Genomic DNA, 15,531 nt, shown 5'->3' with positions numbered 1-15,531 from the left:
ACCCATATTTTACATTTCTTCAAGTTCCTATCACATATCTCTTTCCCACTCGAACTCCTAGAATCTTCTACATTCCCTGTCACCACTTCTTCATCACCCATTTCCTAGTAATCTGGCCTTAAATCCTACCCCTCAACTCAAACTGTTCTTTCACAGCTACCTATGGTCTTTCCTCAGTTCTCTTCCTTCTTGATAGCTTTTGATACGGCTTTCCATTCTCTCTTACCTCGGCTTCAAAAACACAACTCTCTCTCCCATTTCTACTTGTCTCAATCTCTCTCTCCAGTGCAGAATTATCATTCACCTCCCCTATACCCCAGGACTCTGTTCTTATTAAGAACACTGATTTAAAGTTCTCATCAGGTTTTATTCAGTTGCCATGCTTACTTGTGAAAATGACTTAAATATGTATCTCAAGCCCAGTTTTTCTCTTGAGCTAGCCATGCATGAACTGCCTTCCAGATATCTTCTCCTATGTGTTGAAGACCCTAAGGACAAGGATTAGGCCAGAAAAAGAGAATCAGTTCAAATTCAAGACTACAAACTACCCTTGTGGTCTTCAGCAAGTCACTACCTCTGAGTCTCTTTCCTCAACTGTAAAATAAGTCCTTCAAAACTGTATGATCGGAAAAAAAAAAGATAAAAAAATCCTGTATGATCTCTAAAGTCTTTTTTCTAAGTCCCATGAGAAAGGCTTTTAGCTCATATATACAAACATATGAATTGGGGTTCTGCCCAATATATAGGTCTATAAACAGTAAGGCTGCTTTCTGATGGTTCTTTTTCCATTACTGGTAGACTTTAAAGTTATGTTTGCCTATCAAAGGAAGATAAGTGTAAGCAAATTATATTATCATGTTCATTTATATTTAAAACATTTTCACGTAAAAGAAGCTTAGGAGTAATGTCTAATATGCTATACTTTATGAATCTATTTTAAAAGCACCTATCACATATCTCATTCATTTTTGAAGCAGTCAACAAAATCAAGAAACAAGGATAAGTAAAAGCTCAAGGAAGACACTGAAATATGATAAACTTTCATCTTAAAACCAAAGAAACTGCAAAGGTGTGCCTAAAATATCATTATGAAATTATGCAATTTGACAAAGTGTAATGGTAAGATAATTTCTGGCATTTCAGAGATCTATTATAAGACATCTGATAAAAACAGCAAATAAAAAAAACTGTTCAACACTGCAATAGATGGAATTATGCTGTAATTTCCTGCACTGAAATTACTTTCAAATGTATACATTTTATTTCCTTTTAAAAAAGCTGTCTCAAAGGATTCATGTTTGATTAATTCTATACTTGCACTATTCAAATTTCTAACAACAATTAAAACTTAATATGTATTTTTGAAACAGATATTCTGACTTAAAAAGTGGCTATTTCAGGGGCAGCTAGGAGGTGCAGTGAGTAGAGCACCAGCTCTGGAGTCAGGAGGACCTGAGTTCAAATTCGGCCTCAGACACCTGATACACTTACTAGCTGTGTGACCTTGGCTAAGTCACTTAACCCCAATTGCCCTGCCTTCCCCCCCTCTAAAAACAAAAAAACTGACTATTTCTTATATTTATTCATACTTTAGGCAAATCATTAAATGTAGGAGACAATCCAATCTGTTTCTAAGACTGGTTTTCTCTCCTAGTTTTTTGCTTTTTTTTTTCTTTTTCTTTTTCTTTTTCTTTTTTTTTTTTTTTTTTTTTTTTTTTTTTTTTTGCTTTTTGGCAGGGCAGTTGGGGTTAAGTGACTTGCCCAAGGTCACACAGCTAGTACATGTGTCAAGTGTTTGAGGCCGGATTTGAACTCAGGTCCTCCTGAGTCCAGGGCCGGTGCTCTACTGACTGCGCCACCTAGCTGCCCCTTTGCTTTTTTTTAATGGAAAATATTTTAAGAACACACTGCTAACACAGATTATTCCCTCGATAATACCAGAGTAAGACAGAAAGAGTTAAATTCATATGCAACTGAAAAATTTTATTTAATAGACCAATTTGCTATTATCCCCTTTTTAATAAAGGTGTAAATAATAAGAAAACAAACAAACGAGTATCAGAAGAAAAGAGTTTCAATAATAAGAAAACTAAACCCAAATTTATGGCAGTATGCTAATCTTTTCTATCAGACTGCTAACATCATTGGGCTCTATGACACCCCTCAAAATATCTTCCATGATGCATTCTACAATGCAATATAAAGTGTATCATTTGGGAAAGTATATTTCAAAATACAGCAATGATTACATAAATATAATGGACTATTTTGTATACTGTAAGAAATAACGAATATGATCAATACAGAGAAGCATGAGAAGACTTGTGGAAACTGAAGCAAAGAGAAGTAAACAGAAACAGAAAAACAATGAACACAAGGCTTACAATACACAATAGAACACAATAAAAATAACGAACTTTAGAATGTGATCTCCCTTGCTCAATGACAAAAAGACTCTATATGCATCGGTCAAAATTCTTCTCCACGACTTGACTAGTGCATAAATTAATTCAATGCGAAGTTATACATGACAGTTATATGAGACTTCATGCCGTCTTGAGGAGGGAGGGGAGAAAAACTGGAACTCAAAACTATGTAGAACCGTGCATGGTAAACTAAAAATAAATAAAGAAATTTATTAAAAAAAAAAATATTTATAGCAGTACTTTGTCTTAGTAAAGAACTGGAAACAAAGTAGATGCCAATCAACTGAGGAATCACTAACAAATTACATAAATGTAATAGAATTTAGATGATGTAAAAGCAAAAGATTAAAAAAAAAAACTTTTTTTTTTAAATGTGAGCACCTCAAGGGCAGGGATTGTTTTTGCCTTTCTTTGTATCTCCATACTTAACACAATACCTAGCACAAGGTAATAAATGCTCCTTGATTAACCGAAATCTGTGAAAAGGATAACCACGGGTTCCAAAGAAAGTTATGAGAAGCCTCCTGCCCTCCCATTCTGTGCCAGAGGCTTGGGGTTATGGATAGTGGAACACTGAAGATGATGCCATACTTTTTTTCCCATATGTTGGTTAATTTTGCTGTACTGTGTTTTGCTCTTTGAAAGGAGGAAGGCTGAAAGATACATTGGACAACAAAAGTGATGTATCGGGACCTGATTTTCTTCACCCTTTAAGAAACTGATGATGTTCAGGACTTCAGTATAATGTCACTGAAGACAAATGAAGAGAGTCTTTTTTGCAACTCTGGGCAGAAACGAAGGAAATCTGAGAGATAACTAGGCAAAAAATCCATTATTAATCTAATAAATACTAATGCTTATTGAAATGAGACAATGTTTATAAAAGCATCTATAAACTTTAGAGCACTCTATAAATATGAGCGCTGAGTAAAAAAAATATAGGGGATATAAAAATGGTACCAATAAAGCTTACTTTTTAAAAAAAAAGTGGTGCTAATCATTTAATAGTAACTTTATTCTTTTTTCAAAACGAAATCCAAGCACTGCAATGAACAAAACCTCTCACTCTAGTAAATTTTTTAATAAATAATTCCTTTACCTCAGAAAAATTGGCATGCTAAAAATAAGCTGTGGAATTATGGAATGAACACAATACCTGGCAGCATCAGATAGATTTTACTTTGGGGGGTTTTCAGTTCACTTTCTAAATAAAAATGTTTTAATAGCTACTACTGTCTAAGTTGAGTAATGCCACAACCCACTTTTGCCAAGTGTGTAACTGTTTCATAGATACTATATTTAAAGACATATAGATTTACGAGTTCATTTTTTCAAGCATGATGGAAGGAAAATTCGATTCAGAGTCACAAGACCTGCCTCGATTGGGGCAAACATTTAACCAATTTCTCTATGCCTTAGTTTCCTTTTTCTCTTCTCTAAAAATGGTCAAAATCATCTCTTTAGCGGCTACCAGCCTCAACTATGAACCTGGATAATGAGATGGGATGGCAGCTGTCAGATCGGTTTCTTGTAACCACAACATACATACTGAGTTTCTACCCGCTTCTAATTTTCTTTTCCAATCAAACGTATGTCAGCATTTTGATTTTTCTGTGATCGTCCAAGCAGCCCAAGCACATCACAGTCTCCTTCCTTTCCAAGAGGCCGGTGCATGACGGAGCTCACGTGACTTTCTTTCTGCTTCTATTTGTATCCTAAGCGCTTAGTACAGCGCATGACGGGCAGTAAGTAATTGAGGCTAGTTTCCAAAGTAATTAACTTAATCTCCTTGGGACTGGGAAGGAAGTAGCACAAAGGAAAGCTCGCTATTACTACTATATATATATACTGTAAAAGCTAGCTGCTATCATTTCTCTTAGCTGCGTTCCTAATGACAATCTTACTATTAATAAAACAACAAAAGTATCAGCAGCGAGAATGTCCGTGGCCCTTTAAGGTTTGCAAAGCACTTTCCGCACGTTGTTTCAATTGATACTCGGAACAAACCTGGGGTTTTGAGGCGGGGAAGGAGAGACACAGTTAACAGCCTCATTTTACAGGTGATGAAGCCGAGCCCGTGAGAAGTGACTCTGCCCCAGGTTATCCCCTGGTAAGGCGGTCTCGGGGGCAGGATTTGCCCCCCCGCCCCCCATCATCTTACCCACTTCAAGTCCCCAGACAGCTGGCTGCCTAAACGGAGTCATCACACTTCCCCCTCTGCCAAGGTGTGAAAAGCAACGCGCGGGACGCCCCCCCACAAGAAGCTGGGATCCCAAAGGTCAAAATCAACCCTTCCTCCCCACCCCGCAAAAAAAAAACCAAAAACACCTTCTCCTCCCCGCCCCAGCAGGTTGCGGAGAGCGAAACTCCCGCCCAACGGCAAGAGCCCCGCGCCCCGATTAGGGGGGCGCCCCCAAATTCCGTTCCGTCGCGCTCTCCTCCCCGCCGACCCAAAAGTGGGGGGCCCTTTTCCAGGGCCCTTGGCCAGGGGTGGGGGGAAGGAAGGTCGGCGGCCCTGCCCTCCTCACAAATCATCCCCTGCCCCTGGGGCTCCTCTTGCCTCCGTCCTGGGCGCCCAACACCCTCGGCCCGCCCGCTGGCCGTGCGGTGCGGAGGCCGAAGCCCCACTGCTCACCATAGCTGTCCGGGGAGAGGGCGGTGAGGGAGACGGGGGCAGACGGGCCAACGGCGGGTGAGGACCCTTAACAGGGTTCGGACTACATTCGCGCCAACAAGTTCTCCCGCGAAATAGGTGCAGAGGCGGCGGCGCCCTGTGATGACGTAGGAGGGCGCCGAGAGCACTCGGGGTGAGGTCGCGAGACTGGCCTGGCGGGCCTCAACATCTGGGCTGGCCCAGTGTCCGCGCAAGCGCGCTGGGCTGGAGGGGGCCGCCGGCGGCCTCGGGTCCTACCCTCAGGGAGCTTACATTCAAATAAAATTAATCAATTAATTAAGAATATACAACCTACATACAGTGCACCTGCAAAGTAATCTCTATCAACAGACATTTATTAAGCGCTTACTGTGTGCCAGGCCCTGTGCTGAGCTCTGGGGATACAAAGAAAAGCAACAGACAGTGCCTGCTTTCAGGGAGCTCAGGATCTAAAGGAGACGTCATGCACACACAAGATATATAGAGAGAAAATTGGAAATAATCCTGGGGGAAGGACTTTAGCTCATATTGTTCGTCCTTCCTTTTCAGAGAGGTCCGATGACGTCGCAGGGCGAGGTCTTGCTTCCAGCCTCTATTGGATTTAAGGGAGGCACAGTTGCGCAGAGCTGTCCGTCTTCCTCTCTCTCTTCCAGGGTCATCAAAGTCCGATGGCAGCCCAATGCACCGGTGGGAAGTCTCCCCATGCTTGGGCTAGACACCCCCTAATTCTCCAGCATGGTTATCCTCAACCTGCTTTAGCCCATCGGCCCAGATGCTTTTACCAGGCTGTAGCCGCAGCTTCTCGGGGTCGCAGGTGAGAGGTGAGTACCAGGTAGACACCAAAGGTGTCTGAAGAGAGCTTGGCACGCCGTCACATCAGCGGTACTGGTCCTTCTTTAACAACCCATCCACCCCAAGGACCTTGAAGGAAGCCAGGAAAACCAAAAGGGGGAGACGAGGAGAAAGCGTTCCACGCGTGCGGCCAGCTGGTGAAGATGCCCAGGCACTAGTGCCTCGTTGGTGATGCTTAGATTCAGTATCATCATTTGGAAAGCAACTTGGAATTATGCAAACAAAATTACTATTCCCTACCCTTTGACCCGGAGTTTCCATTGCTAGGCATATACCCTAAGGTCTGAGGGAGCTGGCAGCCCAATAGATACAGCACTGGACCTGGAGTCCGGAACGTTGTTATCATTCAGTAGTATCCAACTTTTCGTGACCCTATTTAGGGTTTTCTTGGCAAGGATACTGGACTGGTTTTCCAGTTCCTTCTCCAACTCATTTTACAGATAAGGAAACGGAGGCAAACAGTGTAACGTGACATGTCCAGGGTCACACAGCTAGTAAGTGTCTGAGGCTGGACTTGAACTCATGAAGATGAGTCTTTTATGCTATTTTAAGACAAACGTCCTAGGCAACATATGGCAACCAGTTTGTTCGCAGGTGATTCAAGATTTTATTGAGGAGGCTTTATGTTCCAGAACTTGGTGCAATCAGTATGCATTTATCCATGAAAATGAAAATATGGCTTCAGAACCTTGCCATTAATAGCAAATATAAACAAATAAAAATAATAATAAAATCCCTTATTTCCATAAAATATGCAGAGAAAGAGAAAGCATTGTACTTTTGAAATAACTAAGAACTTTCAAATGATTAGAACATAGCAGATAAAAATTGAACTCTGATTTCCCTTTCCAAGTGTTTTAGTGGCAAATTAACTGAAATGAGCCGTGTAAGTCCTTTGTGTGTAAATGCCTCTGCCTCAGTGAGATTATCTGTATAATAAAGATAAAACTTATCTATAACCCCTTGAAGTCCTCTCTGTCCTTTCAGAATAGGTCGCATTTACAGAATTTGAAAACTCAAAAAATAGAAATAACTAAGAATTTGTATTCATTTTGGAATTTTCATTCTGCAACAATAATTGTAACTTCCTGCCCTCGATAAAATATTAGCATGTCTGGTTTATCTGTTTATTAGAGCATTTTCCTTATAGAAAAAGTTAATTACCCAGCTTGTCATTTTCTATGTTTGTGGTGACTACAGATCCAGAGCAACAACAATGGCCATATAATCTATTTATGCACAAAAAGAATCATTAAGTCACAATCTATCACTATTAGAGTGCATGCATTGTACTTTAGGAAGTTAAGTACTAAATATACCATTTATCTTGATACAGAATTGAAGTCCAAATAATCTTCTTAATGTGATTATGTGTGAGTAATCTGGATATGTATGAACTTGCCTGATAGTTGACTTCTTATATCATAAGAATGTGTACTCCATCTCCCTGCAAACGAAAGATAGAAAGTTTTCCCAGATATAACTGGGTTTTACTTAGAAGGTAACATTTTACTTGGAAGGTTAACAAATAACATGAAAAACATGTGGAACGTTAAGATTTAACCAAAAGTACATCATCTTGAATGATGGTATATTCCATTGATTATGTTCTTAGGGTTGTTTTTTTTTTTTTGGTTCCAAACCCATGATTTCATCAGTGTATTGACATTCCCATGCAGAAACTTCCTCCACCAAATGAAGACCTGCAACACATCCCTAACTTACTGTTTTGGAGGACTGATTGGGGCAGAGAGATTTAGTGCCTTGCCAACGGTAATGAAACAAAGGATTATATCAAAGCCAGCTCTGCATGACTCCAAAGTAGACCCCTGTGTACCACAAGAGCTACCTCCCTTCTTGATATATATGTATCATGTTTCTTAAACTGGAGGTCAGGTCCCTAAAGGGATTAATGGAAGTTTCAGGAGGTATGTGGAGACCAGAGTCTTAATAATTCCAATGAACATGTTGCAGTAATGCTAGGTTACATGAACATCTAACTTTCTACTACAAAGATAGCAAAAGATTTTCTCCCAAGTTTTTTAAATCTGCTGCAAGGTTAAAAGGGTTACATAGGGACTATGTTAGTTCATGGAGAGTCACCAATACTATTGAGAGTCATAAGTGAAAAGGCTTAAATATCCCTGTTATAATTTATACAACATTGTAAAGAAAAACAATTTCAAAAGACTGGAGAACTGGGTTCAGTGCAGTGACCAACCATGACTACCGAGGACTGATGAGGAAACATGCTACTCAACTCCTGACAAAGACGTGATGGACGCAAGAATGAGACATACTGTGTACATTTTTACTGTATACATATATATTTTCAGTTAAAACCAATGTGGGAATGTTTAGCTTGACTATATATGTTGCAGTTTTTTTAATGGAAGAGGATGGATTTTCAAGCGACAAAGGAGTAGCAGCAGGGTTGCCTCCCCCAAAAAAAGGAAAGAAAAGAGAGTCATTGACACACTTTTTAAAAAATATACAGAAGAGAACAAAAGGAAACACAGGCTAGCAGGAAAGCTTTGGAAGTTATATTTTCTTTTTTGACAAGCTTACTATATTATTAGATGAAAGGAAAGCTATAGATATGGTTTAGCTAAATTTTAACAAAGCTTTTGATAAAGTATCGCATGCTATTCTTGTGAAGAAGATAGAGGGATATGGATTAGATGATAATGCAGTCAGATGATTTCAAAACTGGTTGAATGGCCAGACTCAAACAATAGCTGTTGATGGTTCAAATGTCAGTGTGGCAGGGGATCTATAGTGGAGTACCCCAGAGATCTCTTGACCTTATGCTATTTAAGAGTTTTATTGCTGACTTTCAAAAAGGTATAAATGGCATGTTCATCAAATTTTCTGATAACTCAAAGATGGGAGAGAGAGCTAATACAGTATATGACAGTCAGGTTCCCAGAGGATCTGGACAGGCTAGAAGTTTGGGCTGAATCTAAGAAGATGAAATCCAGTAGGAATGAATGTAAAGTCTTGCACTGGGGTATAAAAAAATCCACTTCACAAAATATAAGATGGGAGAGGTATAAATGGACAGAAATTATGCTAAAAAAAAGATCTAGGAATTTTAGTGTATTGCAAGGTCAATATGACTGAACAGTAGTGTGGTTTCCAGAAATAGGGATATAATAGTACCACCATATTCTGCCTTTCTCAGATCTCATCTGGGTTGAGTTCTAGGCATCACAATGTAAGAGCAATGATAATCTGGATAACTTCCAGAGAAAGGCAATTAGGGTGTTGTAGAGTCTTGAATCCATGTTATATAAGGATCATTGGAAGGAACTAAGTATGTTTAGGTAGGAGAAGAGAAGATTCAAAGGGAACATGATTGTTACCTTTAAGTATTTGAAAGGCTGTCATGTGGAAGAGTGACTGAAGCCCAGAGGGTAGAGAGGAAAACCAGGAACAATGTGTGAAAGTAGCAAAGATGTGAATTTATTCTCAATGTTTGGAAAAACTTCCTAACAATGAAAGCTGCCCAAAAGTGAATTGGACTTCCTAGAGAAGAGGTGGGTTACCCCTTCTTGAAAGTCTTCAAACTAAGGCTGAAGGACCGTTTGTTGAATATGTTATAGTTGGGATTCTTTATGTGTATGGATTGGGCTAGATTGCTGCTGAGGGGCCTTCCCACTCTCAAATTCTATGATTTTGTCATTCTGAATTGAAGAAAAAAGCAAGCTATACATATGTAATACAGATTCTCATGGTCTCATTTATAATCCTCTTTTCCTCTTCCATTTTGTATGTGGAAATGTTCGTCTTATTTGTTGTTTGTTAAATTTTCAGAATTTTAAAAGTCAATTAAAAATAAAATCACTGGAGGAGGGGGCGAAGAGGGAAGGGGAGAAAATTTGGAACTCAAAAACTTGTGGAATTGAGTATTGTAAACTAAAAATTAAAAATAAATTAAAAATAAAATCACTGTTTAAAAAAAAGGATAATTATACTATCATTTGAAAATGTTACTATAACGAATCCTACCTAGAACTTTTCTCCCCATTTCGGTCATATCTGGTAAACAAGTATTTTAAGTTTCCATAAAAATCCCATGAATTCTGTCTAGTCACAGATTTTGAATAGACTAAAGCTATCACAACCTATAAAAAGTAGTTCATATATAAATGAAATAACGTAATCAGAGGATGCATACAGCCTATGATACTACTGAGTGTCCCCTCCCCCTGAACCAGATTAAAATGTTTAATAAATAAAAATACAATAAAACGTAGATAATGCTATATGTGGTTTTCTAAGTCACTGTGCCGCTTGCAGGGAACATTATGTGTAGTTTAGTGACTCCCATTTCTATTTGAGTTTGACAACACTGGTCTAAACAATCCCAGATATAGAGGACATTAAGTCGAACCTCCTCATTTTGCAGATAAATAAGTTGAGGTTACAGAGAGGTTAAATGACTTGCTCATAAGCACATAAGCCTCTGAGAGAAAATTCAAGGTCTTTGTGACTGTAGAAGCAGCAGTGATATTCACTATGTCCCCCAGCTGCCTAGGACTAAAAAGAAGCTTAAGAAGTAATCCAACTCAGAAGAAGCTTAAGATCATAGGTTCAGCGATAGAGGAGATCTTGGCCATCATCTAGTCTAACCGCCTCATTGTACGGTTGAGGAAACTGAGGCATAGAGCGCTTACATAACTTGCCCAAGGTCATAAGTAATAACTGGCAAACCCAGGATTCAAACTTAAGAGTCCAAAATACTGTATCCTCCGCCTCCCAGTTACCCACTGGTTAGAGAATACCGAAATAAATGCTGGTATATGAATGTAATGGAACAGTATTGTGCTGTAATAAATAATGAATATGAAGAACTTACAGGAACTTGGGAAAACAAAGTAAATAGATGCAACTGATGAACTGATGCAAAACAAAGTAACTAGAACCAAGAAAAAATATAGAGAATTACCAAAATAATGTAAAGAAAAAAAAAACCTTAAAAATGCCAATGAATCAATACACCAATTAGCATTTATTAAATGCCTACTCTGTGCCAGGCGCTGCAGAACTTAGGTCTGCAGTACAATGACCAGCCTTGATTGTGGAGGACTGATGATCAAATATACTTCAGCAAAAAGAGCATGAATTACACTTGAGGAATAAGTCACATACTCTCAGACGCGGTCAAGGTGAGTCTGTCACACTGAACTGTGCCACTGTCCTTCGTTGTCACGTGGGAGGATTCTCTCGGAACCAGGGGATATTAGGAAATAGTAGTAATGTAAAAAAGTGTCAAACTTTTTTTTTAGATGAATACAAGGTCAAAATTTTAAATAGATATAACAAAATAATCTGAACTAAGTGATGTGTCCCAGTGACTTGGAGTGAGGTAGATCTCAGTTCAAATTCAGCATCAGATACTTCCTAGCTATGTGACCCTGGGCAAGTCACTTAACCTATATCTGCCTCAGTTTTCTCGTCCATAAAGTGGAGGTAATAATAGCACCTACCTCCCAGCGTCGTAAGGAGGAAATGAAATAATTTTTATAGAGCACTTAGCACAGTACCTGGTACACAGTAGGCTCTTCATAAATGTTTGTTGTTGTCATTATTTCAATTGCACAGTTAAAGTATTGGGCTGATTATCACAAACAGAAAAGAAACAAAATATTTATTATCATTTCCATTTAAACTACAAATTGAACCTTTTGAAGGGCCAGCCGGTCTTCCTGCGAGACCAGTATAGTTGAATATTCCTAATCTTGCATTATAAAATTTGGTCCTTAGCTCCGCAAACCCAAATAAAAAATTTTAAGCATAGTGAAAAAAAACAAAACAAAACCATTCAGTAGAATAGAAACCCATCAATGGCAGCTCTAGGATTATAGTCCAGAGGAAAAAAAGTTCACTTTACAATGTGATTTTGTGAGACTCAACAAACCTTAACTGACAATGACTGCTGTCCTTGAAATTCATCTTTTCTCCTTAGCTGTTCTCTGGTTGTAGTGCTAATGATCAATAAAAATGCCCACAGGAGGCTAAGAAAGAAGTTAGGGAATCAACAAACTGAATTCATTTGAATAATAAAGAGTTAATTATTACCAAATTTTAAGAATTATTTTTCTCACTTGTAATTTTAGTCTCCTGCTAAGAAGTGTGATCTCATATGTAGATATAAAGAACATTTAAATATTATTATTTCTATTAGAGCAAAATGTTGTCCAGCTTATTCAAATGGGCCTAATAGAATTATTGGATGAATTGATAATTATTAAAGTATTAAATAAATAAATATTTGATAAATAATTGATAATTATTATAAATACAATATCATTCAGTGAACAATGAGGCCAAAGAAATTTTGAATTTTGCCTATTTTGCTACTGACTTACTTTATAATTGGCAATTCGCCTAATTTCTCTCCAGTATTTTTTATTTGTTTAATGGTAATGATATCATGATAGTCTACCATAGAGGAATATGAAAAAGATATGTAGAGAAGGGAATGAGCATTTATTAAGTGCCTACTATATGCCAAGCACTGTGCTACTAAGGGCTTTACAAATATTATTTCTTTTAACCTTAATTACAACCCTCTGAGGTAGGTGCTATTATCCCTATTTTAGAGTTTGGGAAACTGAGGCAGAGAGCAGTTAAATGACTTACCCAGGGTCACACAGCTAGTGTTCATCTGAGATTTGAAATCAGGCTTCTTGACTCCAGGCCCAGTGCTCTATTCACTGAGCCCCCTAGCTACCTAAAGAAGAGTATTTCCCACCTTTTTAGATCCTATGGCAAAATTGTGTTATGGACTGAACACTGCAGCCAAAGTCAAAGGACCTCAGTTTGACTCTCAGTTCTGCCACTTACCACCTGTGTGACGCTGGACAAGTCACCACCTCTCTAGGACTCAATTTCCTCACCTGTAAAATGAGGGAGATAGACTAGAATCACCTCCAAGGCCCCTTTTGTATCTATGATCCTATGACTGTAGAAATAATTATTAATACTTTGGGCACAGCTGTCTTACAAATATTATCTGTACCATTCATTTTGCACTGCTCATATATTGCCTTGTATTCTTACTTGTCTTTTCTTTCTCTATGTCTTATCTCCTCCACTATATTGTAAGCTTCTAGAAAGCAGAGAATCTTATACTCATTTAATACATTCTCTTGTAGAGAGAAATCCTCAGTAAACAGTTGTTGATTAATTGAGAGCAAACAGGTGAATTGAGAGTTAATGCTAACTTTGCCCTTACACTACTTCACCCAACTTAGATAAAGCTATCTTTCATAAATTATGATAATTTTGATAAATTTGCAGGCATATTCATTAGAAGGCAATTGTTCTTTTCTTTCTAATAGCTTCATATTTATCATGTTTCTAAATATATAGCTAGTAAATAACTTTACATTTTATCCACATATTATCTGGATAAATCAATGTGATGGCAGTTCCTTGGCAATTATCTATTTCCTTTATTTTTTCCACATGAAGGCAGAAATGTTTTAGTGATGAGATATTGAAAAATAACAAATAGATATTGAGAAATTGTGTAACATTGCTTTTGATAGTATTTGATATTAAGATATGATTTTCCTAAAGATGAAATTATAAAACCACTCAACCTAAAAAAACTGTGAAATTGGAAAATGTATATACTTTTTTCAAAACTGGTCAAAACATTTTTTTGATCATTTCAATTTAAAAGCTTGAATAGAAAATATCCATGACATTTTTTTATGTGTGCATCCTCAATACATTGTTTCTCTAACCTCAAATTAAACATACAGAAATCAATGGTAGTAATTTTATACTTACATATTTTAATATTTTCCCATAATAAAAGAATAACTATATTTCTTAGTTACTGTAAGAAGGCTACCTCCCTCAAATTACATTGCTCTATGTAACCCATCCTAGGTCTCATAGTTCAAGCTAATCATTGACAGACCTTTACAATCACAAGCTTTTGCTGAAGCTTTGATAAGACAGTCCAGCAGTTAGTGGCAAATGAAGGCAGACTGTGCAGCCGGATCTCCAGGGAATGAATGGATTTTCTTCAGCAACAATGAAAGAAAACTGACTGTAAAAATACACACTATAAGAAAACAATGTTCATCCAAGGACTGAAAGGCTCTGTCATCCTCTGGGCGTTTTTCCTCACGAGAGCTGTTACTGGATTCCCAGGAGAAGGACAATCTATATGGAAAAAAGATCGTAATTTTAATCCTATGAATGAAACTCAAATGTTTCTATATGACACTTTCCCAAAAAACTTTTTCTGGGGTGTAGGAACTGGAGCATTTCAAGCAGAAGGAAGTTCGAGAAAAGATGGTAAGGGACCCTCAATATGGGATCACTTCATCAGCACAAACCTTAAAGATGTCAACAGCACAGATGATTCCAGTGACAGCTATGCTTTTCTGGGGAAAGACTTGTCTGCGCTGGAGTTTTTGGGAGTTTCTTTCTATCAGTTTTCAATTTCCTGGCCAAGGCTCTTTCCAGATGGGATAGTAGCAGCTGCCAATGAGAAAGGACTCCAGTATTATAATACTCTCCTCGACTCTCTTATACATAGAAACATTGAGCCTATAGTTACTTTATACCACTGGGACTTGCCTCTAGCACTACAAGAAAAATATGGGGGGTGGAAAAATGAAACCATAATAAATATTTTCAACGACTATGCAACTTACTGTTTCCAGACATTTGGGAATCGTGTTAAATACTGGATTACAATACACAACCCGTATCTAGTTGCTTGGCATGGCTATGGTACAGGTATGCATGCACCAGGAGAGAAAGGGAACTTAGCAGCTGTTTATGCTGTGGGACACAACCTGATCAAGGTACAGTACAGCTGGTTTCATGTTAGAGCTTTAGACTTTTTCAAAATGTGATCTTATAATGGAACTAGAGAATGAAGAGCATAGACTAGGAAAAGATGAATTTTAAATTTGTTTTTACTGCTATCACCTCTGCCATTAATTTTTTTAACTACCTATTGTCTATTTCCAGTCTTTTTCAATAGTAGTTTATCTTAAATTCAATTTTTTAATCCTAATAGTTTCCTAAAATGTGTCATTTTGAGTTATGCTTTTTAAAAAACTACATACATAGTTACACATGACAGTAGTACAAATGTCTGTCTTCATCTGCAGAATCACTGCAAAAATTATACAGACCCTATTCAGAAAAGAATCCTTTCTTACCAAGGGCCCAACCAACCACTTCAGAATTCTGTTAGAATAAAAATGCTGAAAAATCTGCAGTTTATGGCTTCTATTCTATGATTAGTGATGCTTAGCTGCAATAATGCATAAAATTCCAAATGCAGACACTGAAACCATGTCATTTCTAATTTGCCTTGTTTTTTGTTACATGGGAGAAAAAAATGAGTTCCATTATCCAAATATTCAAATTAAAGTCAGTAAGGTAAAAATTGTGAAGTATATAAGGGAAGACTATGTTGGGGTATTATTATCTTACAGCAATGAAAACATCAAAAGCCAAAGAGGGTTTTTAAATATCTGGCAAAGTAAAGCATATCTTAAAAAACATGTAAGTTATTATAATGTTAATGAAAAAATGCTAACAAACACAGAAATGTAG

General features: G+C 37.7%; 2 protein-coding genes across 2 annotated transcripts in view; one reads left to right on the top strand and one right to left on the bottom strand.

The window, feature by feature from the left end:
- The window catches only part of RFC1 (replication factor C subunit 1), a 101,127-nt gene extending 95,920 nt beyond the window's left edge, over positions 1–5,207 (bottom strand). Inside the window, exon 1 of the mRNA XM_036762332.1 lies at positions 5,062–5,207. Coding sequence (XP_036618227.1) covers positions 5,062–5,064 — 3 coding nt within the window. The 5' untranslated portion in view covers positions 5,065–5,207. The remainder of the gene's footprint in view (positions 1–5,061) is intronic.
- An 8,722-nt stretch (positions 5,208–13,929) lies between these two features.
- Positions 13,930–15,531, top strand: part of KLB (klotho beta) — a 34,949-nt gene continuing 33,347 nt past the window's right edge. The window contains 2 exon segments of the mRNA XM_036765655.1: positions 13,930–13,995; positions 13,998–14,768. Coding sequence (XP_036621550.1) covers positions 13,930–13,995; positions 13,998–14,768 — 837 coding nt within the window.

This window comes from Trichosurus vulpecula, chromosome 6 (assembly GCF_011100635.1).
Source record: "Trichosurus vulpecula isolate mTriVul1 chromosome 6, mTriVul1.pri, whole genome shotgun sequence".
Lineage (NCBI taxonomy): Eukaryota > Metazoa > Chordata > Mammalia > Diprotodontia > Phalangeridae > Trichosurus > Trichosurus vulpecula.
The sequence above is the reverse complement of the archived record's forward strand: the minus strand, read 5'-3'. Positions and strand labels throughout refer to the sequence as shown.